We start from the raw sequence: 24,787 nt of genomic DNA, 5'->3' as shown, positions 1-24,787 counted from the left end.
AGGCCTGTCTTCGCCATTCTCCCCATGCCCCTCTCACATACAAATAGATACGCAATGCCGTTACCCCCCAAAGAAAGCCCTGGCCTGAATGACCGCAAAGGTAGAAAGCCGTGAGATGCTGTACTTCAAGTAGCAGCGCGAGATCAATGGCGACGGACAAGATCTTCCCTCACCACCACAGCTACGAGCCCGTTCCCAACACGGAGAACAGCGGCGATGGCACCACTACCATCATCAATCACGGCTCGCGCCGCCGTTACTCCGTCCAACAATTCCTCAAGCGGAATCTGACGGCCATCACGATCTCGGGCCTGATTTTGGTCCTGGTTCTGCTCGTGCTCGCCGTCATTGCCGCCATCACCATCGAGCCGTTCCGCCAGGTGCTCGTGGTGAAGCTCTCGTCATCCTCGCCGACCATCAACGGCCAGCGCCAGTGCTTCTCCACGAACCGCCACACCACGCTCGCCTGTGGCAACTCCACCACCGAGGCCACGGCGATGGGCTGCTCATACGATCCTTTGTCGGCATGCTGGCTGCACAAGGACTGCCCCCACGACTACTCCGAGGACTTTGCGACCTTCAACGACGGCAAGCCCTTCAAGTACTACTACGACCATGAGATGCAGCACCCGATGAAGGACTACACGGAGGTGGGGAACAACGAGCAGGGGTACTATTTCACGGTGACCCGCGAGCATCTGGTGCACTGTCTCTATTTGCTTCGGCGCGGTCATGACGTTTACAAACGGGGGGATCGGGTAGATACCATGCTGGCGGATTCGGGCCATGTGGCCCACTGCGCCAACTTCCTGGCGGACTACCTGCGGCGGCCGGATCCGTATCTGGACTCGTTGGGGACGCAGGGGCAGACCAATTGCTTTATGTCGTGTAGTTAGTTTGCTTTGAGTTCTGTTAGCAGTAGTCGAAGAGTGGAATGAAGTATTTTCCTTGAAGACGCGGGTAATATCCCTCCGTTTTGCACATACTATTTGACGTCAGAGAAACAGCCTCGTTTCAGGGTTTGCGTCCGATGCAACCTGCTCTGTCTTTTCATCACAACTGACAATAGTTCAATCTACTCCCAACACCGAATACGTCAACTTGTAACTTATAACCGGAAAAGGCTCAAGCAAGCCATGGTGCGGCAATAAAGTCTCCCATCCAGTCCGGATGGACAGTGTGTGGATCGTGGATGATGACGATACACCTAGCACATGTCCTGAAGGGTACAGACCGGGGCTACAAATTGGTGTCTTCCCAATTCACCCGTTCTACATTTAGCCAATGTCAGAAGGGCACTTGTCGAACACCACGCCGGGACTTAGACATACTAAGCTCCTATGGTTGTTACCCTTGAAATTGCAGGGAAGGCTGCGGAAAGAAGGTACAAAAGCCGTTTCTGGTCTCCAGTAAGAACCGGGTTAGCTGCTTTGGACACCGAAAATTTTGGAGACTCCATTCAAGCCTGGGATGGCAATTCGCAATATCCGATTACTTAGTGCCATGTCTTTGAAATCCCTGCCCTCTACTTTCTCATGCCCTACTTTCTCATGCCCTACTGTCTCATGCCCTACTTCTCAAGTATCGTACGTAACTAAGGAAAGTTGCATCGCACTGTCTGGTCCTGACACGGGAGGTCTTTGGTGGTCTGAAAGTGCCTATCCTGATTATCCTGCGAGTATGACTGAGAGCCAACCAGGCAGGTACGCAGGTACCAGTACTTCGCTGCACAGAAATCTCCCACGTTAACTTAAGACTTTGACACCCGGGTGTGATATTTGAAAGTTTGTGCAGTGTGACATTCCGCCGGCCATTGGAATGGAGTTATGCATACACGCATTTTTGCTCCTGGAAACGGCGAGAGTAGAGACTACCCGTTCATAATCCATGAAAGAACCGCAACATGTCAATATGCTCGAGTAAGGAACCCATCGATCTGATCCGCTGTCAAGGGTTAGTACTTTCCCAATTCTAAGGACGATAGTGAAGGGATAATATACAAACGCAGACGGAGCAAGGGGTGCTTGGTCATCGATAAGGCTCAGCCTTGGATGGAAGTAGGCTGCATGCACTCCCCGAGTATGATTTGGAATATGAATAGTATGCTGACTTGATGTGTCGTACGAAGGATCCCTCGTTAATCACTGGTATCTTGGCCTTTGGTTTGATTCTCCTCATCCGGGCTCTTCTGGCATTGCTTCTTAAACCCCTTCTTATTGGCAGCAATGGCCTAGTCGATTGACTCCTCGCAGTCAGAGTCGGTCAGCCAACCCGGACTGGCAGGCTAGAACCATCAGAAGAGACATGAATTCGCTTGGGTAAGGAAGCAAGCTCTCGTTCCCTATAATAGCCCGCCTTAGGGATCATGGCTGTGCGCATTCCGCGATGCGTGTCTTGCATACTGGTGCTCGGCCCGTTGCGGCGAACGTGATAGTCAACGATCCCCAATCGTCACTTTAAGTACCCTTCAGGTACCTATAGGTACTTTCTTTCGCAGCATGTAGCGAGTAAAAGCTCCCCGGTCCTAAACTCCACGGCAGGGCGGCGGGATCCTCTCCGGACTCAGAGCCCAGCTGCGTTTCTGGAAGTCGTTCGCTCTGCACAACCGTCCCTTCATTACCTTCATCAACTCGCCGATATGTGCACTCTCTCCCCTTGATCCCACACTCCGAGCACGGCTTACTTCCATCACATGATTTCTTCAGTTGTGCGCAAGCATCGCATGCATGCCGTTCTTTGCCGCCTGTTCGGGGCTCTGGGATCGCATGCCCAGCTTGGTGGCGCGCAGGACAGGATTTCCAGTGTCGACGAAGGACGTCCCTACAGTCATTAATACGGAGCACGAGTGGGGGGTGGGTTGATAGCTCATAAGAGAGAAAGCGGGACTCACCCTCGTTTGTAGCGAGAGGCACAGAAGGCGCATTGGTACGGCTTTTCCGCGCTATCTGTGCTTGGTCAGCAACGGGCTATATTTCGCTAATTTGAAGCTAGAGAGTCCCGTACGGGAAGTGATGTGGCGCTTGTAGTGGTCAATTCGGTGGAAAGTTGCATCGCAGGAGGCGCAGCTCCATGTGGATGTGGTGGGTGGATCTTGTGTCTCTGCTGATATAGATCGTGTGGTCATGCTGCGCTCCACAGATCGACAGGCTGGCGTTTCAACTTGACTGAACTAGGCAAGACTTCTTGGTACCTTACTTGGCAAAGGTAGTCAAGATAGCAAGTGTAGTGATGGGTGAAAGAGAGTTGGAAATGTCGGCGTCAGCAGTGGCGGGGGGAAGGCGGAAAGGGAAGATGTGGGGGAATCCCGCCGGGGTCGGATCCCCGATCCATGCAAACAAACTACTCATACAAAGAGAGGTAATGTAAGCAAGTAAACTTATAACTTGAGTTAACTAACACTTGGAACTATACCGGGATTCCTCCACCCAAGGCTCCAGGCGGAATTCCTCCACCTTTTCGTCGTCACCAAGCATATATAAAGATCCATCTCCCTTGGTAGAGATGCTGCTTACTTGGTCCTCAACACTGCCAGCTTTCATACCACAAGTATCCAAGCAATCATTAAGCAAACATGACCACCAACCACAACACTCAGACTGACGACCACTTCAACAACTGGCCTAACGTCCAAGGCGTGAGCATCCTCCATTATGACTCCAGGCTTGGGACTAATGATACTCCAGTTCGATGCCAATTACGAAGTCAAAGACCCCGTCGAACTCCCCGTGGAGGGTACCATTCCAGCCTACACGGCTGGCACGCTGTACCGCACCGGGCCAGGAAGTTACAAAGTCGACACCGAGCAGGGCGAGACGCTCGAACTCAGTCACTGGTTCGACGGATACAGTCAAACCCATCGCTTTCAGCTCGTCGCCCCTGTCGCCGACCACCCCCTTCGGGTCTACTACAACTCTCGCTTCTCCACCGACCTATTGATCGAGGGAGTCCGCAAGTCAGGGAGTCCGAAACCAATAACTTTCGGTCAGAAACGTGATCCCTGCAAAGCCGTCTATGACAGAGTCCAGACGGAATACGAGCCAGCCAGCAAGCCACCTCCCCCTCACCCCGCCGCCGTGAACGTGGGAGTCACCCTATCGGTCAACATGCCCGGCCTGGGGACCGAAACCAGTGACCGCTGGGACACATCCACGGGCATCAAGACCCTGTGGGCCAAGACCGACCACAACCTCTTCAAGCAGCTGGACCCTGTCACCCTCGAGCCCCTCGGTCTCGCCCGGCAGCAGAACCTCCATCCCGACCTCACAGGCGAAGGGGCCGCCGCGCACGCGCGCTCCGACCCCAAAACCGGCGACGTCTTCAACTACAACCTCACACACAGCCCGGAACCGACGTATCGGGTCTTCCGCGTCTCAGCATCCACCGGCGAGACCACGATCCTGGCCAGCTTCCCGGCCACGCCCGCCTACCTGCACTCCCTCTTCCTCACCGCAGACTACGTAGTTATCTGCGTGTGGAACGCGCACCTCGACGTCTCGGTCTTCGACACCCCCGTCCACAGCGTGCTCGACGCGATGGAACCCTTCGACCCCACCAAACCCTCGATGTGGTATGTCATCGACCGCAAGGCCAGCCAGGGCCTGGTGGGCACCTACACCGGCCCGCCATTCTTCTGCTTCCACAGCATCAACGCCTGGCAGGAGCCGTCCCCCAACAGCAACAGCGGAGAAGACATCGACATCGTCGCCGACCTCGTCATGTTCGACAACCTCGACTTCCTCTTCTCCCTCTACTACGAGAATCTGCTCTCCAACACCAGCCCCGCGAACGCCCGCCTCGCGAACGGCCGCACCGACAGCACCCGCTCCACCGTTGCCCGCTTCCGCCTCCCGCTCATCCCCGCTTCCGCCTCTCCCAGCCCTCAGTCGCAGAAAGCAATCCTCGAACGCACCGTCTGCAAACCCATCTCCCCCGAACTCCCCACCCTCAACCCCAGCTACGTCACCCGCAAGAACCGCTACACCTACTCCATCGGCGCCCGCGGCGAGTCCACCTTCTTCGACTGTATCATGAAGCTCGACAACGACCACCCCGAGACCCCGCAGATCTGGGCCCAGCACGCGCATTCCCCCGGGGAACCGATCTTCGTGGCGGATCCGCAGGGCACGGGCGAGGATGACGGGGTGTTGTTGAGTGTGGTGTTGGATGGGCATTCCGGCAAGAGCTATCTGCTGTGTTTGGATGCCAGGGATCTGTCCGTGCTGGGGAAGGCGAGGGTCGACGGGCCGGTGGCGTTTGGGTTCCATGGGCAGCATGTTCCGTTGGCGGGGGGGATTCCGACGGGTGATTATTGAGGTATCCTGGGCGAGCCTGTCTTGGTTCGCAGCGGTGGGATGCTGGATTTGTTGTGGTGGTATTTTCATTTTCTCGGGTTGCGGTTCGATACTTGGTGGTGATTTCTGCTCTGCTTTGCAGGCCCAGTGGGCGCTCTAGTGATGATGACTACGATTTTGCTACGAGACTGCGTCAGAATGCTATGGAAATAATCTCTCATTCTCCAACTACTGCAACCGCTTGAACTTCATAAACACTCATCTGAATCATCTCTGAGCTGCCTCAAAGCTAACCCTACTTCCACACATGCAGCCACTCCATCAGATCAAGAACCACACTCCCTTTGAGCATTTAAGTACGATAACTGCCAGCCTCCCCTGAGCTTATGGCTGAGCTTATGACCGTAATCACCGCACAAAGATCTCCACCAAGACCTCATTACTCCAACCCGGCCTCAACCCCATCTCCTTATAAGCGGCCAACACATCCACCGCCAAAACCCTAGCACCATCCTTCCCGCCACCTTCACCCTCCTCCTCCGCAGCCTCCACCTTCCACACCGTCTTCCGCGGCACCGGCTTCCCCAGGATAGTCACCATGAAGTTCCCATTGATATTCCACCTTGGCAAATCCGAAAAATACACGCCCAGGGTGCCCAGTGCCTTGAGACTGATGTCCGCGCGGAGCCGGCCGTTGTTTTCGACGTAGATGTCCGAGTTGGAGAGCGCGGCGGCGCCGGTCATTTTGCCGAGGAGGCCGAGGACGGCCACTTTCGTTGTCGTTGGGTTTGCCGTGGTTGTTGTGGATGGGCTCCTAGGGGTCAGGGAGAAAGCGTGTGTCGGGTACGCGGTGAGGATCTCCCAGCCCCGGTGCTTAACTTCGACAGAAACTAAGGCTTTCGCGTCGGAGACCTGCAGAGTCTCGGCAATCTTGCCGCTGGTGTGGGCGCGGACGATATATTCGCCCGTCGAGTCGGGATGGATGCCGGGGAAGTCGCGGAGGTGGATGATGGAGGTTCGATCTGCGCTGGAGATGTTGAACAGACCCAAAATGCCGCTGCCGGTGCGGGCCCAGCCTGTGTATGTGCCGACGCGCAGCACGTGGCCTTCGTTGTAGTCGTGGTAGACGTCCAGCGTGCGGCCGATCAGCCCCGGCCGGAGGATGACGGTCGCGCCGTGGATGGTCGGTGCGGTCATCTGGTCGATGAGGGCGAGGTTGTGCTTGCCCGGCTCGTCGGTTATGTAAATCGGGCCGCCGGAGACGCAGCGCGCGGCGGCGTGGAAGCCCGCGTAGGGGTGGCTGGTCTGGAACATGTCCCAGTCCGGCACGACGTTCAGGTACCGCGTCAGCAGGGCGTTGTGGGCGTTGCAGAAGACGTGCCACGGGTGGGAGGATTCGATGTTGGGGAAGAAGTCGTCCGAGTTGCGGAGCGGGATCGTCGGTTTGTTGGTCGGCAGCTGGGAGTGGAAGATTGCCTGGGGTATCATCGACATGCACGAGATCGCCCGAGTGCTGAAGTGTTTCAGAGTCGAGATGGACCATGCATCGAGATACGAGTTCATGAACCGCTTGCGGTCGGCGGGGTCTTTGATCAGGTCGAGGAAGAATTGCGCGTCTGCCTTGACTGAGTCGACACCCACCGATGCGAGGTAGTTGTAGAAGTCGTCAAAGAATCTTTGGATATCGTCGGGGTCGATTGCTAGTAGCGATCCCCGCTCGAAGGCGTGCGCAATCGGACCTCCCGCTGCTGGATCTGTGATCTCTATTCTCTTGGTCTTGTACAATTTCGCCAGTTCCCCATCGGGCGAGATGCCGCCCCAGTATCCCAGCATGGCATGCCACACTGCGATATGATGGACGTTAGGATGGGTGGTCCGAATCTTCTGGATGGTCTGCTTGAAGCCCTTGGGGAATGCATCCGGGTTCCCTTCAAACTGTTTCCAACCTCGGGTGAATTGAGAGTCGCCTTCGTCTAATGTCTGCCAGTTATCGTCGATGATCAGATTGGCTATCTTGATGCCGTGCGATTTCAACGAATCCAACCCACGGAGGATCTTCTCCTCCGTCAGGTCCTGTCCTAGGCCGTTCCAGGTACAGTACGTCAGACCATCGTACCATTCCGCAAGCCACTGGGCTTTGACATCCTTATCCTTCTCGACCACCACAATATCATCCCCCGGTGGAGACACTGGAGTTGGCACCCGGTTGGACTCAGCCTGCTCAGCATACGGCCGGGTCAACTTGCGAGCCTCGTAGATCACGGCACTCATCGCCACCTCGAAATCATGCGCAGCTGCAGCCAGGATCTGGAACCTGGCTGCTTGTGTGCTATCATTCTTAGCCTTGACCACCACCGCTCCGTCCTCCCCGGATCCAAACAATGTCAGGACATCGTCCACCCCCGAGACGGCCAAGAGAACCAGATGTACCCCATCTTCCCGCAGGAACGAACACAGCATCGCATCTTCGCTCAGCGCAAAGCTCCCCTTCCCATGCCGCGGTCCCAGCCACGGGCTCCAGATCCGCACCAGGGCAAAATACCGCGCCACGGAAGCGGGCACCCCGAGCGACAGGTTCGTGAGGCCCGACTGTCCCTCGCGCGCGGCAGTGACCGGCCCCGTGACATGCCAGAGGTTTGAACCGGGCGCTTCGCTCCTGCGCGGTTGAATGGCAACATAGGAAGAAAGACTCTTGAAGTACTTGGCGAAATCCGTCGCCGGCGCCGGCTCTTCTGAGTCAAAAGTTGGCGGCGTCTGGGTGGGGAAAAGAAGCTCCCCGTCGCTGATGTGTTGCTGCTGGTTGGCCCATTGCCATTCTGCATCGGGGTTGACCCGGTACCTTACGGTGAATCGAGCATGACCCAGGTTTTCAGACGGACCAATTTCCCCGGAGAAGACGTTACGGAAGTAGTGATACTCCTCTGCATTGCTGTTGATGAGCGGTGCCACGGAGGAGTCGCATTTCTGGAGCGGCAGTGCAGTCCATTCGGAGCTCTCAGTGATATTGTGCCACACGTGCACCTCCCATGGTTGAATAGGGAATGTAGTGCTCGACTCGAGAACCACCGTGAAGCGAAGCTATCTTCCATTAATGTCTAGGACAGTGATCAGATTCCCAGTAGGGGCTCACCGGCTCAGCACCCTTAAGACAAGTTAACTGCCCTAAGGGGGGATGGCTTGTTACTCGAGCGAACAGACTCATCTGTGCTGGCCGGGTGAATTTAACCTGAGACCTCTTGATATATTTGGGGTCGGGTCCACAGATAGGAAGAGTCGAACTATATCTGGTATCAGACTGCATCGGGTACTATGAAGACTGAAGGAGTAAGGATGATGGCAGTAGTTAAGAATGGAACCAAGCATGGATGTCTCCAGTGAGTCCAAAGAATTACAATCTCGGATCCATGAAAGGAAACAGAGTGAGTGAGTTGGGAGTGGAATGCGGAGGCAGTGGAGGTGGAGAAAGAAAGTCCTTGGATGTAATGATGAGGTGGCCACGCGCGGGTGAGGGGAATCCTTTCCCCTCCCAATAGGCTTCAAGCTGCTCCTCCCACTTTATTCTACTAGGCTAGCAAGTAAGGTATCAATGCATCTCATTGCCAACAATTTTATTATCAATGGATTACACGATAAATGTCATTGCCTATGTACGTTGATACTCGTATACTCGTTTCCTATTAAATTATAGTTGATTTACTCAATCTTGATCGCCAACTTGCCGAAGTGCTTCTGGGCCCACTGTTCCTCTTATTAGCGGCTATTCCACCACAGCCAGATCAATCGAGAATCGACTTACCATGTACTCATAAGCCTCCTTGGTCTTCTCGAGGGTGAAGACCTGCTCGTCGACCACCGGATGGATGTCGTTGGCCTCGATCGCCTTCACCATATCGTTCATCATGGCCTTGCTGCCAACATAGATACCCCGCACCGTGCAGATGTTGCTCAAAGTAGCGAGAACCGGGGGCTGCGATTTAGGATCGACACCTCCCACGAACCCAATGATGCTGATTACACCCTCGAACTTGATGCACTTGAAGCTCTGCTCCAGGGTACCGCTACCGCCAACCTCAATGACGTGATCGACACCAGCGTTATCGGGAGTAAGGCTGCGTGCAACCTCACCCCAGTTGGGCTGGGTCTTGTAGTTGATGATGTGGTCGGCGCCCAGCTGCTTCAGCTTCTTGGCCTTCTCGTCCGAGGAGGTGGTGGCAATAACCGTGGCACCAGCAGCTTTGGCAAACTAGATTTCCCGGGATTAGTTTGCTGGGAGATGTCATGCACGAGCTGAACAACCTACCTGCAATGCGAACATGCTGACACCGCCAGTTCCCTGTACCAACACGGTTTGTCCAGGCACCAGAGGTCTAAGACCATACAGAGCGTTCCAGCTCGTGAGCGCTGCGCAAGAAAGCGTGCTGGATTCGATGTAGTTCAAGTTTCTGGGGGCTCGGACAAGGCCATTCTCGTTGAAGACTCCATATTCACGGAGAGTGCCGTCAATCACTCCACCAAGGCCGGAGCTGGTGCCTCTGGAGTCGATGGGATCGTACTGGTGCAGCTGGTTGAAGAGAGTGACCACCTTGTCTCCTTTCTTGAACTGGGAGACCTTGGAACCAGTTTCGACCACCTCACCGGCACCGTCGGAGCCAGGCACAACTGGGAAGCTGAGCGCGAAGGGGTAGGATCCCTGCAGCAGTCCAGACCGTTAGTTGAAGGTACTATAGCAATCAAGCAGTAACCATTCCCGTATCATGATGGCATACCTGGGGAATAATCAGGTCGCGGTAATTGAGCGAGGCAGCGTGAAACTTCACCAAGACCTCATTCTCACCGGCCTTGGGGACAGGCGCTTCAGCGAATTTGAGGGCATTGAAACCATCCTCCTTGTTCTGGACGGTCCACTGCTTGTGAGTCGAGGGGGCCATGTTGTCTGATGGGAGCCTAGTGAGCTGAGCAAGCAACGTCGATTGTAAAAAGAAAGTGCTTTGGTTTCCACCGAGACTGGCGAAAATATGTTGGTGGGGGAGTTGTTATATGGAGACACAGCTATGGATGATTGACGTAAGAGGTCGAGCTCCACCACAACTCAAACCGTATGATTAATAAGTCATAATTGAAGTATTGACATTCGAGAACGGTCCGATAACCGTCCGAGACGGAGACATTCAATGCATCGGACGAATCAGTGACTTCAGAGCTTCTTCGAGGCGGTTCTCCATGCTGATAAACATGCAGAGACCTTGGGGCAGAGGTTGCAAGACACCGCGGGAGAGTGGGGATGGTTCTGCTTCGCCGGTTATTCTAGAATGCCGAGCTGGGCCGACACTGCCAGCCAGCTGGGCTGGATGTTGACTGTAAATGCATCCTGAGGCTTTCAGGCTCCAGACGATAAGCAGCTTGAAGCAAGGACCTTCCTAGCCGTTGAGCAAAGCTCCAGCGCCCGAGGACAATAAAGGAGTATATTGAGTGGGTGGGATGCAGCCGGCAGTTGTGAATCTGCTGAAGAATCTCTGCCCCACTCCGCCCTTCCCCATCTTCCCTTTCACCTTTCACCCGGGAACCATCAATCAGACATCCACGCAGAGGGCTTGTTCCATGCATGGGAGGCAAGCATTGGTGTTTGTGATTGGTCATGATCTCTGTTCAGGATTGATGCATAGTATTTGCTGATTGTATGCCATCTTCTGGCCTTGGTTCAACCAGGCGGGGCAACATGTAAACAGCTGCCTATGCCATGGTTGGTGGGTCAACCGTGCCCAGGTTGATTGAGCTGGGTATTCCAATCGTCCGAGGTGATAGTCATTGCTGTTGTTCTCCGTGGAGGAGACGAGGACTTCTGGACTGTTGATGGAGAGAATTATCTTTGAGTCTCAAGAGAGTCAAGACACAGTCCCCTCACAGCGAGAACCCACCCTTGTGATGAATATGCGGAACTGGCAGGATGTTTTCCATATCATACCAATTATTGAGAAATCATTGTCCACAATAAACGGTTTCCCCCATGAGAATTGCGCCATCGTCGTATAGAGAAGGGATGGATCGACAACTGAAAACCATAGTAAAGTAGTAGTGTCTCATAAGGGAGTAAGCACTTGTCGGAAAGGATGGAGGGGTAGTCAACTGCCTTAACTGTAAGCATTCTAGCCCGCTTCTTTCCTTCTCGTCCGCTCCAGACTCGAGATAAATCTATAATTGCACCTTTTTCCCCACGCACAAACTAGACACTTTACATAGACCCAATACACATCTTCCGCACCAACAAAATGTCTCTCGGGCGTACCTTCAAGCTCAACTCCGGCTACGAGATCCCCGCCGTGGGACTGGGTACCTGGGTACGTGCTGCGAGCTTCAGGGTCGCAAGGTGAATCTTACTAACAAATGCAAGCTGTCCAAACCTCATGAGGTCGAAAACGCAGTCGAAGTGGCTCTGCGAACAGGATACCGCCATATCGACGGTGCCCCTGTCTACCGGAATGAGAATGAGGTCGGGAGGGGCTGGAAGAAATCGGGCGTGCCTCGAGAGCAGATCTTCGTCAGTCTCCAAACCAGCTGCGCTTGCATCTGACTCTTATTGATCCCCTTGACGAGCAGTTGACTAGCAAGCTCTGGAACACGCATCATCGCCCCGAGCATGTGGAGGCGCAACTCGACAAGACCCTGCAAGACCTCCAAACCGATTATCTGGATCTCTACCTAGTGCGATAGCCCCTCGCTTGAACATTAGCACCGTTGCTGAGAGATAATAGATCCATTGGCCAGTGGCTTTCGAGTATGCGGGGGAAGAGCTGAAGCCTGTGGATCCGGTTACCAAACGGTTCAAGTTGGCCAACGTCCCTATCGGAGATACTTGGAAGGCCATGGAGAAGCTTGTCCAGTCAGGCAAGGTCCGCAGTATCGGAGTGAGCAACTTCACCCAGGAACATCTCGAGGAGCTCCTCCAGACCGCGGAGATCCCGCCCGCTGCCAACCAGATCGAGGCGCATCCCTATCTTTTACAGCCGGAATTGATTCAGTATCTCAAGGACAAGGTAGACGGTCTCAAACTTTTTGTTGGTGTGTGGATCTTGAGCAATGCTGATCGGATGCAGAATATCCTACCTATCGCATATAGCCCTCTTGGCAACAACCTTGCTGGTCTCCCGCGGTATTTATGCCATGCCTTAATACTATTTCGCTTATCCACTGACCAGAAACAGTGTCATCGATGACCCTTTCATCAAAGAGCTAGCCAGGTCGCTGAACCAAGACCCCGCCACATTGCTGATCTCTTGGGCCGTGCAACGTGGAACAGCCGTGCTATCTAAGAGCGTGACACCATCTCGGATTGAGAGCAACTTCCAAGGTACTGTACACACTTACTATATTACAAGCGAAATCTCCATCGCATTCCATGCAGCGCGTGACTGACCGGGCTTCCAGATGTCATCCTTCCCGATCACATCTTCGAGACTCTAAACAGACTGGATCGCCACCTGCGGTACGGATTTCCGTTCCAGTGGGGTTTGGATGTCTTCAAGGAGGCGGGTGCAGAGGAGACCGAGAGGCGAGCGGAGGAGTTTGCTGCGAAGCAACGACAGCAGTCATGAGCGTCACCCCCAGGTTTTGTGCGTGGAGATGTGTGATATATGTAGTGGCCCATAGCTCATGATGGCACATATTTATCAAGAGACGAATCTACGTGTAACAACTCAATTCACCCTCACTCCGCTTCTCAACAGATGAGTTGTCCCCAAGATAGATAAAAGGTTGGACGTGCAGCAAAATGTATCCATGCATGCAAATGCGAGCGGAACCAAACCACCCCAGGCAAGAGCAGACACATCCGAAGCGCACCCAAACAAAAATCCCCTTCATCCCGCCTCCACACCCCCATATTTGGAGAAGCATTATCCCAAACAATTTAGAACAATTCCCCTTGAACTTCAACTCCTCAGAATGAACCTGTAAATAACCAGCACACCACTGAACTCAGAAAACAATGCCCACCTCCACCTCCTCCCACCGAATAACCAAACCACCCACCAAGCGGGGAGTCCGACGCGCATCCCGCAAATCAACCCAGCCAACATCATCACCAACCGTACAATCCCACCTTGAACACCGACCCCAGGAACAGCCCAGTAAGCTCCCCCGCATCCCCAGAAGCCGGCAAATAACTAACCCACATCCCCAGCCCCCATAACCCAACCCCAAAGCCAAACACAGCCACTAGTCGAACGCACCAACGCCCTCCCCCTCTCGGAATTCATCAACCTCTACGCCCCCGAGGATGACCTTCACATCATCAATCCGGCCAACGCTGAGGAGCAGCAACAACAGCAACAGCACTATGCAATCACCATCTACACGGCCGCAACCCTGCCCCCAGGCATCTTCACGCAATGCTTCCAGCTAATTGAGACCACCTCGGCGGAGGCATACCGCGCCTCGTCGATCGGCTGGTCGCCGTCCAAGAAGCGTAAGGAGATGCAATTACCGGACATGAAGTATCTGATTCTCCGGCGCGCAGACCCCCAAGAGGCAGCATTGCCCGATGCGGAGGTTGCCCCCCCCATAGAGGAGGAGGAGGAGGAGGAGGAGGAGGAGGTGCTCGGCTTCCTCTCGTTCATGGTCACGTACGAGGACGGGTTCGAGGTGGTCTACTGCTACGAGGTGCACCTGGCAGCGGCGGCGCAGCGGCAGGGGCTGGGGGCGCGGCTGATGCGGGTGTTTCTGCGGATCGGGGAGCAGCTGGGGATGGCGAAGTCTATGTTGACAGTCTTCCGGGCGAATGAGGCGGCGATCCGGTTCTACGAGCGGCTGGGGTTCGGGGTCGACGAGAGTTCACCTCGGCCCCGGCGGTTGAGGAATGGGACGGTCAAGGATCCTGATTATCGGATTCTCTCGAGGGCTTATGCGAGAGAGTGAGGGACCACAGAGTAAAGGAGTGGCTTTTCTACTGTGCTGTATATAAGAAACGGATAAAATAATTTACACTTGCTTCACGTCCTTGCCCCGTACTTCGGGGTTGTCGTACTCCCATTCGTCGCGGAGGGCGGCGAAGATCGTGTCGGCCAGCAGGATGGAAAGCCCCAAGCTCCACACGAGAGTGATGGCGTAGAAGAAGTTGGCGTTGCCCGAGCCGGCGTAGATCCATAGGTGATAGAACGCCGGTCCCAGGAGCGTGGCGTAGAGCAACGCCGAGACGGCGAAGAAGGTATAGCGCATTACTGGTTGCAGTTAGTTGTGGAACCAAGCAACGCGGCGGATGAGCAGGTACTCACAAGGGAACAGATGCCGGTACAGCGGGAGAAGTGCAAAGTACAGCGAGGCGTCAGATATGCTGGGATAGGGCTTGAAGACAGCAAAGATTCCCAGTAGGGAGCTCAGCACGAACAGAGGTTGTCTTCTTAACCGTATCGAAAGACCGCCCATGTAGGAGGCCAAGTGGAGCCAAAAGACTCCGAGGAAGAATTCGCGAAAGGAGTCGAAGATCTCTATGAAGAAGTACCACCAAAGACCAACATTGGGGGTGAGGTCCGGGACAAGCAATTGGAACCCATATGTGGCGGACACAAATGCTTTGAAGTCCCCAATCAGTAGAGCTGATATCCCAAGCAAGCCGGCAATACTGAGGACGAAAATTGCCAGGTGCTGCAGAGCGAAAACGGTCGTGCTGGGGCAGGTCTTGGCTGTCTGCGCACGCTGATCATAGCACAGGAGCATGAGTGGGATATAGAGTAACGCCGGATAGATCGACAGATACGAGGCAAAGCCTAGTGCGAGCATCGAGTTGAAGGTCTTTCCCGTGACGGCACTAGCAAGCGCGTATAGGATTCCGGTCGAGGTGAAGACTGCGGTGGACCGGCCCAGACATGTTGCGATGGTGAAGGGGTTAAACAAAAACCTAGCAGAGTCAATGGTGATGTCCCACAAGATGACCTCGTTCGCCTAGCGGTTTCCGTACCATGCTGCGATCGTCACCCCGTCCCATCTGATATGCTTCCGTATCGCCGAGTACGATCGCCCCGAGACTGCCCACCCCGACTCCGCAATTGTGATCAGGGCGTTTGCGTTTATCAAATCGATCAAGGAATATAGTACGACCGTCGGGAAGGGGAAGCCTTGGGAGCTAGGAAGCAGCGAGAAAATTGGAAGAAGAAGTGGCGCCTTCACATTGTCAGCCCGATCTCATCCGCCTTGGTCTGATTAAGTGCCGTCCGTACCTGATGGAAGACGCCTCCATCATAGGGGGAAACATTGCGAGTATAGAGAAAGAGACCTTCTTGTACTGCCAAGGGTTAGCTCTCCAGCACACAGCGCAGTCCGCTCCAGTACAAGAGACTTACGTCGTTTGAAGCTGGTGACCGGGGTTGAGACCTCAACTCGGCCAGTCAACAAGTCGGGGAGCGAAGGGAACAACACCAGTAGCAGAAGTCGCAGAGCCAAAGCACCACCAAAAACGGCGGCTTTTCTGCGATCAACCCCCATGGTTTTTGTATCAGAAGAAAAAATTAGAGCATGCCGGAAGTGGCATGCAATTGAACAACAACAGCGCGGGGAGTGAGATTGGAGGTGGTGTTAGTTGTTGTTGGCTTCACGTGCCAAGCGGAGTAAGTTATGTTCCTTCAGGGAAGGAAGGAAATCCTCCGCTTTCCCTTTTCCGCCGTGCACGGACCACGTCCGCGCCGCGGCTCCAAAAAAGAAAAGAAAAAAAAAAACTTATCAACGATTTTTCTGGTTATCGGATCTTCCTTTCAAGTCACTCACCCCTCGAATTTTGACCCAATCCCCCATTGCAAAAATGGCTAAGATTAAGAAGAAGGGTTCGCATATCCTCTCTCTTCATGCGATTGAGATCTCGCTGACTTGAGACGCAGGAACCTCTGGCCAGGCCAAAAACTACATCACCAGAACGCAGGCAGTGCGCAAACTTCAGATCTCTCTGCCTGACTTCCGTCGACTATGTATCTTCAAGGGTATGACTTCTCTCCGGATCATACTACACGGATCATCTCGATCTATTTCTATCTTATGATATCTCACATGCTGACCGTTGCCACTTCATCGTTTGACAGGTATCTATCCCCGTGAGCCTCGCAGCAAGAAGAAGGCCTCGCGGACTTCGACCCCCAACACCACGTTCTACTACACCAAGGATATCCAGTATCTGCTGCACGAACCCCTTCTCCGCAAGTTCCGTGAACAGAAGGCCCTTGCCAAGAAGATCGCCCGCTCCCTTGGCCGTGGAGAAGTCGGTGATGCTTCTCGTCTGGAGAAGAACCATGCGCCGAAACTTACCCTCGACCATGTCATCAAGGAGCGCTACCCGACATTCATCGATGCCCTGAGAGATCTCGACGATGCTCTTTCCTTGCTCTTCCTCTTCGCCAACCTTCCCTCTTCCGCCCACGTTCCTCCTAAGACCATCGCTCTTTGCCAGCGCCTCTGCCATGAGTTCCAGCACTACCTCATCACCACCAACTCCCTGCGGAAGTCCTTCCTCTCGATCAAGGGTATCTATTACCAGGCTACCATCCAGGGACAGGATATCATGTGGCTGGTGCCCTACCGCTTCGTCCAGCGCGTCAACGGTGATGTCGATTACCGTATCATGGCCACTTTCGTCGAGTTCTACACCACCCTGCTAGGATTCGTGAACTACCGCCTGTACTCCACTCTCGGTCTCAGATACCCTCCCAAGTTCGACACCCGCAGTGACGAGAACGGCGCCGAGTTGGCGGCTTTCACCCTCGAAGGACGCTCGGTCGGAGCCCCTAAGGCTATCGAAGCCAGCAAGCAGGCCGGCAAGTCTTCCAACCAGGAGGCTTCCGGTGACGTGCAGGCCAAGGTGGACAAGGTCATCAAGAGCGCCGGTCTGGACCAAACCACGGAGGAGCAACCCGCCGAGGCGACCGAAGAGGCGACCGACGCCATCGACAAGTTCGAGCCCGCCGCCCCCGAGGCCGACACCCTTCCCCAACCCGACCTGAGCGGCGAGGAGGCCGGCTCTCTGTTTGCGCCCTTCGTCTTCTACATCTCCAGAGAGGCGCCCAAGGCACCCCTGGAGTTCATCCTCCGCTCGTTCGGTTGCACCCGTATCGGTTGGGACGCTGTGCTCGGTGACGGTGCCTTCACACACGACGAGACCGACACGAGAATCACTCACCAGATCGTCGACCGTCCTTCTCTCCCCCAAGAATCACTTCCCGCCGTTCCCGCCGCCTCCGCCGAGGGCGCCGTCCAGAAGGTCAGACCGGGTACTCGTATCCCCGGTAGAACCTATGTCCAGCCCCAGTGGGTCTGGGATTGCATCAACGAGGGCAAGCTCCTCCGTCCTGATCTGTACGCCCCTGGCGAGACCCTCCCCCCTCACCTGAGCCCGTGGGTCAAGCCCACCAAGGGTGCGTACGACCCTCGCGCCTCCCTGGCCGAGCAGGAGGAGGAAGGCGAAGCCGCCGCTGCCGAGGAAGAGGACAGCGACGAGGAGATGGAGGAGGCCGGTGACGAGCAGGCCGCCGAGGCGGAGCAACAGGAATCCGAGGTCGAGAGCGACGAGGAGTCCGACATCAACGGTGGCATGGACGTCGCCGGCACCGACGACGAGAGCGAGAGCGACGAGGAGGAGGAGGCGGAGGATGAGGACTTCGGCGGATTCGACGACAACGAGGCGGCCTCCGAGTCCGAGGACGAGGAGGAAGCCGCCCGCTCGCAGCACCAGAAGGAGCTGGAGGCCGAGGCGGCGGGTCTCCCCTTCACGTCGGGCGCGACCGGCGAGGCGAAGAAGAAGTCGCAGACCAAGAAGATCGCGTCCAAGAAGCGCAAGGAGGAGGAGGAGCTGGAGCGACAGAAGATGATGATGAGCCGGAAGAAGCGCAAGTTGCTGGAGAAGATGATGTACTCGAACAAGAAGAAGGACGAGGAAGCGGCCAAGCTGCGCTCCAAGCGGAGAAAGCTGGAGAAGGCGGGCCAGAAATAGACGGTCGTGGTGCATCAAAAAGTGTTTTGTTCCTGTGTGATATTAGAATGATATCCTTGCGGGGTATTGGAGACCATTGACTCTATTTTTTTTTTGGCGTCTTGCATAGTATTTTTATTGATCGGAATTGATTTCAAGTTGTAATAGAGATTGCGCTGTCCGTGGGAGGCTACTCGTAGTTGGTGAAATCCTAAGGCGTCTCACTCAGCATCTAGAGTCCCTTGAGCAGGTCTATCACTGCTTTCTTGAATTGCACCACAACACACTCTTCAGCACCGAATATCTGAGCTACAAGCACTGTCCACACTCATCATCCCATTTATTCCCAATATATCCGCTGGCTACTCCGTACTCTCCGCAACAATCCCACGACCCATGTACAAAATCACGTGACTGCGAACATTTTCCACCGACGGCCGGCATTGCATTTTCCACATCCTCGACTTCTACAGAACCATCAACCGCACGTGTTAACGATAGTGATGACCAAGTCATGGAGTAATATACCCGTATATATAGACCACTTTCCCCCCAACACTGGGCCCAGGAAATTGTGTCGGCCCCAATGCCCTCATCCATCCCGCCGAAGTGCCTCAAACCCGATCTGCATGCATGCATTACCGCTACGAGGTCTAGATTGTTGACTCGCATACCCATAAACACACACGCAGGCACACACCACCACCACCACCACCACAGCAGCGACTAGCCTGAATTTGAACCTGAAACACCAATCCAGCAACACAGCCTGAGTTTAGGGGTGCGTGTTACACAAACATAACACACCGAGGGGGGAAAAAAAGAAAAAGAAAAAAAAAAAAAAAAGGCAAAGAGCAGGCCAAGCAGCCCAGCTGAGCACAAGCACGATGTCCTCCTCAAACTACTACCCCAGCTCGCCGCGGTTCGCGCCTCCCCCATCCGCGCAACCGCAACCATATCAATCCATCTTCGGCGGTGGCGATAGCAGCCAGGACGCCGGGGGTTCGGATCTCGAGCCCTATCCGGATGAACTTGTCGCTGACGGCAACGGAAACGTGGATTTTCTGGACACGATCATGGAGGAAGGGGACTCGCCTCTCGACGAGGGGCTTTCGGACGATTCGGATTCGGATTCGGATTCGACGTATCTGGCGGAGAGCGGGGGGGAGGAATCGGCGGAGGGGGATGTCCGACGCAAGAGGGGGAAGGGTGGTGCAAGGACCGTGGGGAATGAGCGAGGGGATGTTGTTGACTCGCGTCGTCATCAGCCGTCCTCGTCGCCCGATGCAGACGAGTCCGAGTACCAGTACCGGCCCAACCGCTTCCGAGGCCCGGAGTCGACCTGGCGGAATCTCACGGCCGAGGATCGGCAGAATGCGCAGGCGTTGGTCGATCTCCGCGCGCGGGACCTGGCGGCGCATTTGTATAATGCATATGCGTTGCGGGTGCGGGCGAGGGAGATTGCGAGGCGGATGACGGCTGGTGGTAGTGTTCCAAGGAAGGAGGAGGAGGAGGAGGAGGAGGAGGAGGAAGAGGTCTTTGCGCCGCCGAAGAGGTGGACGGCGTGGCCGATGCCTGCGGCGGATGTGCCGCGGCCGGAGGAACTGGTGCGTCGGGCAGTCGATGATGCCTGGACGCTGCGCCGGCAGCCGGACCCGCGGCCGAGTGCCGAGTTGGAGGAATCGCTGATGGCTGTCATGATGAAGACTGCCAAGGAGCGGTTTAATGCCAGAGAGTGGGAGACGAAGACGGCAACCGGTGCGTCGACGCCGCGCGGGAAGAGGAAGTCCTCCATGTCGCAGGCCGGGACCCAGGAGGAGAGTGCTGGTGATTGGGAGAGTGAGGAGGACGAGGAACAGGCGACGGTGGCCGGAATGAAACCGGTGGCTCTACGGCCCGTGGTGCAGGCGGACGATGAGAGGTCTCGCGTGCAACTACGACCGCTGACACGAAACATCCTCACGCAATTCGATACGCTGCTCATGGGTCTCCATCGCGCGCGGCAGGGTGACCTCGCACGCGACGACGATAGCTCCGCCAGCGAATGGCAGACTGATACCGCAAGCGCGGTCTCAGGCTCGTCCTCCGGGCAGCAGCAGCAGAAACGGAAAGGCAGCGCCGCGGAGAAGGAGCGGAGCCTCTCGCGAGGGAGAAAGCGCACACGACGGTCCTCAATCCGGTCCGAGTCCAGCGGACCTTCTCGTTCGCAAGGTACCCGTGTCTCGAGTAGCTGTCCATCCAGCGCGCGCACATCTTCCCAAGCACCCTCGAGTCAGCGCTCGCTCTCGCGGGGGTCTTCACGGTCCCGCGGCAGGTCACGCAGCAGCGATGGCCGACGGTCCGCCAGCCGGGTCCGCCAGGGGCTCCGGGACTGGAGCGAGGTTCTGGGGATTGCATCCATGACAGGGTTCCCAGCCGCGGCGGTGATGCGGGCCTCCCGCCGCTGTGCGGATTTGTTCGGCGAGGATATGGCGTTTCGAACGTTCCACGAAGGACAGGTGCGACAGGACCTGCCGGAAGCTGGTAGTGGTCTAGGCCCGTGGCACTACGTGGAGAGTGAGTCCGAGCCTGAGGCTGATCTGGAGCCTGAGTCTGAGTGTGTGCCCCAGCCCGAGGCAATTCCATTGTCATCACGAGCGTCGTCCAGGAAACCTCGCTCGCGGGCGACATCCCTCAAGGGTGGCTCGAGATCCCGCGCGACGACTGCATCTGCCGACGACACGCCGCGTCCCAGAGGAAAAGGCGAGCACCGGAAGTCCGATCTGGTGTGCCCTATCAGGAACTGTGATCGGCATTATAATGGGTTCTCCCGAACGTGGAACCTGAATCAGCATCTGAAGACCATGCACCCGGGGTATCAGCCTCCGGTCTTTGCGAGAAATTCGTCGTCGGCTGCTCAGGCTTCTAGGAGGAAGGACAATGCCAACGAGGGGTGATCTCCGGAGGTGATATGTGTATCGTATGTGTATCGAATGTGATGATGATACGCGATCTGTTGCCAATGCTACGAATAACGGAGAAGGACACAGCGCTTGCCTGAAGATAACAGCCACCGCATTTGTGTGAAATGGGCATTCTAGAGTCTTAACCCACCATGCTGGGCGATGGCACATCCACTCAGTGATGCTAGTCTCAAATACCATACCCGAACCCCCAACCCTACAAATAAACACCAAGATCTACAACCTCCACCACAACATCCCCTACCAACCCCCCACCGACCCCCCAGCCAAAACAATCCCCCTCAAGCAAGCCCATTACACCTCTCCCCGCGATGCCAATTCTCCCCCGTCGAAGTGGTATAATTCCACCAAAACCCAAGAAACTGCGGCTCGTCGGCAGGGACCGCACACTCCGTCGCAAAGACGGGCAACCCGCCCACGAACTCGGCATACCGGTCCAACGAACACGAATACCCCGGTCCATCCTGGCAGGTGCGCAGGGGCACGACCGCCTCATTCAGCACCAACCGCAGGTAGATGCCCGCGGGACCGAGCGCTGCGCTGCCGCTGCCGCTGCAGTTCAACCGCTCGATGGTCAGCCGGCCGCCCATGGGGATGATGTCGGTGATGCGCCAGTGTTGCTGGAGGTCGAAGGCGACGCGGTCGGTGGGGAGGGGCTGCGGGGGGGTCGCGATGTCCAGAGCCGCGATTATGGGGCTGATGTTGCTGTCGTGGGCGCTGTGGGCTTGGGTTAGTGGGGCTTACGAGGGGGTAGCAGAGCTGGGAGGGAAGTGGAGGAGAGGAGAGGGACGAAGGGGGGAAGGAGCAGGCTTACAAGTTGAAGAACAAGGGTCCGGCTGATGAGGGACCCTGCTGGAGAAGGGCGAGCGAGGCGTTGAGGTAATTCGCGCCGACGGCGCGCATGTATTTGTTCCCTGGGCTGGCCGGGGGTGCATTTAGTATAGTTCGACCGGGGTCGGGCAGCGGAGCTTAGTAGCTAACGAACTCACCCAGCGCAATAATAGAAGTTTACATCCCAGATATACGAGAAACTGACCCATTCGTCCGTCGTGAAGACGTCGATCCATTCGGACTCGCTGCGCGTGTTGAGCTCATACGCTGTCATTGCTGCGCCGCACTCGTGGGTTAGTCTAGCCCGACTGTGATGTAGTACAATAGATAGAGCAAAGGCTCAACTGAAAAAACAAGGCATACTCACTCATCAGCGTCACTACATCCTCCCAGCTCAAATTAAGACCCTTATACTGCGCGTTCAACCGCTCCGCCGCGGCATCGAACTGCGGGAGATGGTACGGATACGCATCGCACTTGTCCCGCGCCGGGCCATCGTCCTGATGGCACGAGGGCGTCAGACTGTCCGCGCCGCGACTGCTAGACTCTGAGATGAGGTTCAGGGCCGCGAGGGTCGAATAGTTCTGCATACCCAAGAACCCTTCCCCGAACCGCCGGGCCGTGTCGATGATGCGCTGGAACTCTGCCGCGAAGAGCGGCAGCGTCGTTTGCGTGCTACTGCTGCTGCCACTGCTACCATCCCAGAGATGGCCATAGCGTGCTCGGTACTGCTGCCCGTGGGTATATGCCTCCGCCAGTCCCGCGTAGGGCCCCGTGAAGGTCTCGGCTTCGTAGCAGTCCGACGGCACGTAGTAGGTCCAGTTGCCGCGGAGGAAGTCGAGGTCGCCCCGCGCAATGCTGCTGTTCGACGCCTGTACGGTGCTGTTGACTTTCTGCAAGACAGCCTCGATCGCAGGGCCCTCCCCGGAGGCAGGGTATCGCTCGCCGTGGCGTTTGACCATGATCACCTGGTCGACGGCGCATTGCGGCGGCGGGTCGCGGCTGATGCCGTAGGATTTGCGGTCGACGTAGGGCCCGCGGATGCCATCGTATTTGAGGAAGTTGTCGCCGTCGACGACTTGTTGCGCGATGTGGAAGGCCGGGAATGTGGCGGCGGTTGCTGCTGGGATTAGGAAGAGGTAGTAGGGGATTGAGGGGGCGAACATCCCGGGTTTCATGCTGTCGGGGAGTTGCGAATGGTTGCGAATGGAGACTTCACGGGGAATAGTGCGCAATTAGGGAGAAAGTGATTCTGGCAATGGTTGTTCGGTGTTCGTGGAAGGTCTTGCCTCGCTTCATGTGGATCGCATTCCAGACTGATGAGCTCATGCAACAAGGATTGCGGGCGTGAGGAGACAGACAGGCAGCCAGCCGGCCGTGACTGGCTAGGGATAGGCGCGGGTTTCAGTCAGGAAACAAGCCAAAATGGAAAGGGGCTGGTATACTTTGGTGCTCAGGCGAAGGAGGCCCAAGACGGTGTAGTGTACAGTACAGTAGTTAGTCCTCCTGGTTCCTGGACAATGATATCATCCCTTGCACACCCTGGTTCAAACTCAATGGAATCTTGAATGAATCCCCAACAATGCTTTTTATGTATGTACTTTGCGGTAAGTTCATGCAGGACCAGAATCCACACATTAGGTTGCACAGAAAAGCCAAGGAAGGGATCGGGAGAAAAGGTACCTACACCAGAACAAGACTGATGTACTGGAGATTCCCAACCATCCACATACTTCCACAAGTTCCGCCTGAATAGGAAGAGGAAATAGGAAATGAAGTGTATAATCCCAATTAATGTACATGCAGAAAATGCAACGAAGAAAAAAGCGCCTAAACCAACCAGTTGGTCGTATCCCATGATGAATATGCACGGTTCTTGCCAATATCAACAAGACCCCTGATAGCCTGTTATCCACAACAAATCTCGCACCCCGCCATTTTCGCTTCCGGTTGAGACCCTCATACCGTACAATGCAATTGCCCGTGCACCCTTTCCGCCGCCGTCGTGTCAGAACCCAGGAGAAGATCGGTTCGAGAAGACAGTTTGTCCACCGGGTGCTGTCAAGCTTCTGAGTACAGATGACTTCGCGCGTCCCGCTTATTTGCCTTGACGTTGCTTGTGCTTGGGGTTCTTCGAGCTGTGGGTTGAGTATACATGTCAGAATCCTGATATTGAGGTGGTATCGGTTGATGGCGCTTACCAGATGATATAGACACGGTTCTTTCTCCGGACAGGCTGCGATTGAGATAGATAATGTTAGCCGCTAGACCACACACGAAACATGACCGATCCTTTCCACGAAAAGGCAGTGCAACTGCAGATTCCGGCGTATGATATCCCCTCCCCCCGCGGGGCGCGAAGTAGTCTTACCTTGCATCCATCACACAGGCGCTTGACCGAAGACCGCGTCTTCATGCCGCGGACCTGCTCGACCTGTCGCAGAGACGCGCTGGCCACACCGGTCTGCTGTCCGGAGCGCAGCAGACGAAGACCATTGCTGAAGGGAAGCTTGGCCAATTGCGAGAACGACCGCGAAAGGAGACCGGCGGGTTTGCGGGAGAGGGAGGGGAGGAGCTGGCGGAGGGCGCCGGTCGAGGCACCGAGGAGAGAGCGGACGGACATCATGGTGGTCGATGGAGGAGATAGACAGACGACTCTGATTCCGCTATATATTCGAGGCGAGACAACGGGCTGCAGCAGAGAAATCGGGACTTTACAACTACCAAGGTGCGGCCGTCAACTCATGCTCCGGAATTCCTTC

The 24,787-nt window shown here is 55.7% G+C and overlaps 12 protein-coding genes across 12 annotated transcripts; 6 read left to right on the top strand and 6 right to left on the bottom strand.

Moving 5' to 3' along the window:
* Window positions 1-146: 146 nt before the first annotated feature.
* BO82DRAFT_385882 (uncharacterized protein) lies at window positions 147-896 on the top strand (the record flags this gene model as incomplete). Its single annotated transcript, XM_025638215.1, has 1 exon — window positions 147-896. One exon carries the CDS (start codon window positions 147-149, stop codon window positions 894-896), a length of 750 nt encoding a protein of 249 aa, XP_025488614.1.
* Window positions 897-2,456: 1,560 nt separating this feature from the next.
* BO82DRAFT_291278 (uncharacterized protein) lies at window positions 2,457-3,124 on the bottom strand (the record flags this gene model as incomplete). The annotated part of the gene is made up of 3 exons (XM_025631721.1): window positions 2,457-2,820; window positions 2,891-2,945; window positions 3,004-3,124. 3 exons carry the CDS (start codon window positions 3,122-3,124, stop codon window positions 2,457-2,459), a joined length of 540 nt encoding a protein of 179 aa, XP_025488613.1.
* Window positions 3,125-3,541: 417 nt separating this feature from the next.
* Window positions 3,542-5,529, top strand: BO82DRAFT_357328 (carotenoid oxygenase family protein). The gene has a single exon (XM_025635990.1). The coding sequence runs from the start codon at window positions 3,651-3,653 to the stop codon at window positions 5,310-5,312; it is 1,662 nt and encodes a 553-aa protein (XP_025488612.1). The 5' UTR covers window positions 3,542-3,650; the 3' UTR covers window positions 5,313-5,529.
* On the bottom strand, window positions 5,500-8,731 carry BO82DRAFT_435025 (putative raffinose synthase protein Sip1). Its single transcript, XM_025640996.1, has 2 exons — window positions 8,422-8,731; window positions 5,500-8,369 (listed from the first exon to the last, which is right to left on the bottom strand). Exons 1-2 carry the CDS (start codon window positions 8,590-8,592, stop codon window positions 5,700-5,702), a joined length of 2,841 nt encoding a protein of 946 aa, XP_025488611.1. The 5' UTR covers window positions 8,593-8,731; the 3' UTR covers window positions 5,500-5,699.
* A 253-nt stretch (window positions 8,732-8,984) lies between these two features.
* Window positions 8,985-10,219, bottom strand: BO82DRAFT_291411 (zinc-dependent alcohol dehydrogenase family protein; the record flags this gene model as incomplete). The annotated part of the gene is made up of 4 exons (XM_025631726.1): window positions 8,985-9,029; window positions 9,088-9,534; window positions 9,592-9,981; window positions 10,058-10,219. 4 exons carry the CDS (start codon window positions 10,217-10,219, stop codon window positions 8,985-8,987), a joined length of 1,044 nt encoding a protein of 347 aa, XP_025488610.1.
* A 1,249-nt stretch (window positions 10,220-11,468) lies between these two features.
* Window positions 11,469-13,039, top strand: BO82DRAFT_357324 (aldo/keto reductase family protein). The gene is made up of 7 exons (XM_025635989.1): window positions 11,469-11,626; window positions 11,680-11,826; window positions 11,886-11,990; window positions 12,041-12,322; window positions 12,383-12,438; window positions 12,491-12,636; window positions 12,714-13,039. Exons 1-7 carry the CDS (start codon window positions 11,558-11,560, stop codon window positions 12,878-12,880), a joined length of 972 nt encoding a protein of 323 aa, XP_025488609.1. The 5' UTR covers window positions 11,469-11,557; the 3' UTR covers window positions 12,881-13,039.
* Window positions 13,040-13,174: 135 nt separating this feature from the next.
* BO82DRAFT_385877 (N-terminal L-serine N(alpha)-acetyltransferase NAT4) lies at window positions 13,175-14,201 on the top strand (the record flags this gene model as incomplete). Its single annotated transcript, XM_025638214.1, has 2 exons — window positions 13,175-13,414; window positions 13,468-14,201. The coding sequence occupies exons 1-2, from the start codon at window positions 13,273-13,275 to the stop codon at window positions 14,199-14,201; spliced, it is 876 nt and encodes a 291-aa protein (XP_025488608.1). The 5' UTR covers window positions 13,175-13,272.
* A 6-nt stretch (window positions 14,202-14,207) lies between these two features.
* BO82DRAFT_342641 (GPI-anchor transamidase subunit GAB1) lies at window positions 14,208-15,858 on the bottom strand. Its single transcript, XM_025633590.1, has 5 exons — window positions 15,623-15,858; window positions 15,500-15,564; window positions 15,241-15,443; window positions 14,558-15,180; window positions 14,208-14,503 (listed from the first exon to the last, which is right to left on the bottom strand). Exons 1-5 carry the CDS (start codon window positions 15,762-15,764, stop codon window positions 14,265-14,267), a joined length of 1,272 nt encoding a protein of 423 aa, XP_025488607.1. The 5' UTR covers window positions 15,765-15,858; the 3' UTR covers window positions 14,208-14,264.
* Window positions 15,859-16,015: 157 nt separating this feature from the next.
* nop7 (mRNA-binding ribosome synthesis protein NOP7) lies at window positions 16,016-18,401 on the top strand. The gene is made up of 3 exons (XM_025633589.1): window positions 16,016-16,099; window positions 16,154-16,252; window positions 16,352-18,401. The coding sequence occupies exons 1-3, from the start codon at window positions 16,078-16,080 to the stop codon at window positions 18,250-18,252; spliced, it is 2,022 nt and encodes a 673-aa protein (XP_025488606.1). The 5' UTR covers window positions 16,016-16,077; the 3' UTR covers window positions 18,253-18,401.
* A 717-nt stretch (window positions 18,402-19,118) lies between these two features.
* BO82DRAFT_291438 (uncharacterized protein) lies at window positions 19,119-21,167 on the top strand (the record flags this gene model as incomplete). The annotated part of the gene is made up of 2 exons (XM_025631727.1): window positions 19,119-19,440; window positions 19,471-21,167. 2 exons carry the CDS (start codon window positions 19,119-19,121, stop codon window positions 21,165-21,167), a joined length of 2,019 nt encoding a protein of 672 aa, XP_025488605.1.
* Window positions 21,168-21,475: 308 nt separating this feature from the next.
* On the bottom strand, window positions 21,476-23,191 carry BO82DRAFT_377228 (histidine phosphatase family protein; the record flags this gene model as incomplete). The annotated part of the gene is made up of 4 exons (XM_025637567.1): window positions 21,476-21,911; window positions 22,009-22,113; window positions 22,184-22,301; window positions 22,393-23,191. 4 exons carry the CDS (start codon window positions 23,189-23,191, stop codon window positions 21,476-21,478), a joined length of 1,458 nt encoding a protein of 485 aa, XP_025488604.1.
* Window positions 23,192-23,798: 607 nt separating this feature from the next.
* BO82DRAFT_357321 (50S ribosomal protein L36) lies at window positions 23,799-24,753 on the bottom strand. The gene is made up of 3 exons (XM_025635988.1): window positions 24,397-24,753; window positions 24,227-24,261; window positions 23,799-24,163 (listed from the first exon to the last, which is right to left on the bottom strand). Exons 1-3 carry the CDS (start codon window positions 24,646-24,648, stop codon window positions 24,124-24,126), a joined length of 327 nt encoding a protein of 108 aa, XP_025488603.1. The 5' UTR covers window positions 24,649-24,753; the 3' UTR covers window positions 23,799-24,123.
* Between the last annotated feature and the right edge of the window lie 34 nt (window positions 24,754-24,787).

The sequence above is a fragment of the Aspergillus uvarum genome (assembly GCF_003184745.1).
Source record: "Aspergillus uvarum CBS 121591 unplaced genomic scaffold BO82scaffold_56, whole genome shotgun sequence".
Taxonomy (NCBI): Eukaryota; Fungi; Ascomycota; class Eurotiomycetes; order Eurotiales; family Aspergillaceae; genus Aspergillus; species Aspergillus uvarum.
Note: the sequence above shows the minus strand (reverse complement) of the source record. Positions and strands in the feature narration are given on the sequence as shown.

Coding starts and splice junctions, on each gene's coding strand:
- BO82DRAFT_435025 (XM_025640996.1), bottom strand. CDS start 8,592: ATGCAGTCTGATACCAGATATAGTTCGACTCTTCCTATCTGTGGACCC. Junction 8,370..8,421: donor GTCTTAAGGGTGCTGAGCCG/GTGAGCCCCTAC, acceptor AATGGAAGATAG/CTTCGCTTCACGGTGGTTCT.
- BO82DRAFT_357324 (XM_025635989.1), top strand. CDS start 11,558: ATGTCTCTCGGGCGTACCTTCAAGCTCAACTCCGGCTACGAGATCCCC. Junction 11,827..11,885: donor TGCCTCGAGAGCAGATCTTC/GTCAGTCTCCAA, acceptor CTTGACGAGCAG/TTGACTAGCAAGCTCTGGAA. Junction 12,323..12,382: donor TTCAGTATCTCAAGGACAAG/GTAGACGGTCTC, acceptor GATCGGATGCAG/AATATCCTACCTATCGCATA.
- nop7 (XM_025633589.1), top strand. CDS start 16,078: ATGGCTAAGATTAAGAAGAAGG. Junction 16,100..16,153: donor GGCTAAGATTAAGAAGAAGG/GTTCGCATATCC, acceptor CTTGAGACGCAG/GAACCTCTGGCCAGGCCAAA. Junction 16,253..16,351: donor TCGACTATGTATCTTCAAGG/GTATGACTTCTC, acceptor ATCGTTTGACAG/GTATCTATCCCCGTGAGCCT.
- BO82DRAFT_342641 (XM_025633590.1), bottom strand. CDS start 15,764: ATGGGGGTTGATCGCAGAAAAGCCGCCGTTTTTGGTGGTGCTTTGGCT. Junction 15,565..15,622: donor GGTCACCAGCTTCAAACGAC/GTAAGTCTCTTG, acceptor AACCCTTGGCAG/TACAAGAAGGTCTCTTTCTC. Junction 14,504..14,557: donor GTACCGGCATCTGTTCCCTT/GTGAGTACCTGC, acceptor AACTGCAACCAG/TAATGCGCTATACCTTCTTC.
- BO82DRAFT_357321 (XM_025635988.1), bottom strand. CDS start 24,648: ATGTCCGTCCGCTCTCTCCTCGGTGCCTCGACCGGCGCCCTCCGCCAG. Junction 24,262..24,396: donor GCCTGTGTGATGGATGCAAG/GTAAGACTACTT, acceptor TCTCAATCGCAG/CCTGTCCGGAGAAAGAACCG. Junction 24,164..24,226: donor AACCGTGTCTATATCATCTG/GTAAGCGCCATC, acceptor CTCAACCCACAG/CTCGAAGAACCCCAAGCACA.
- BO82DRAFT_357328 (XM_025635990.1), top strand. CDS start 3,651: ATGACTCCAGGCTTGGGACTAATGATACTCCAGTTCGATGCCAATTAC.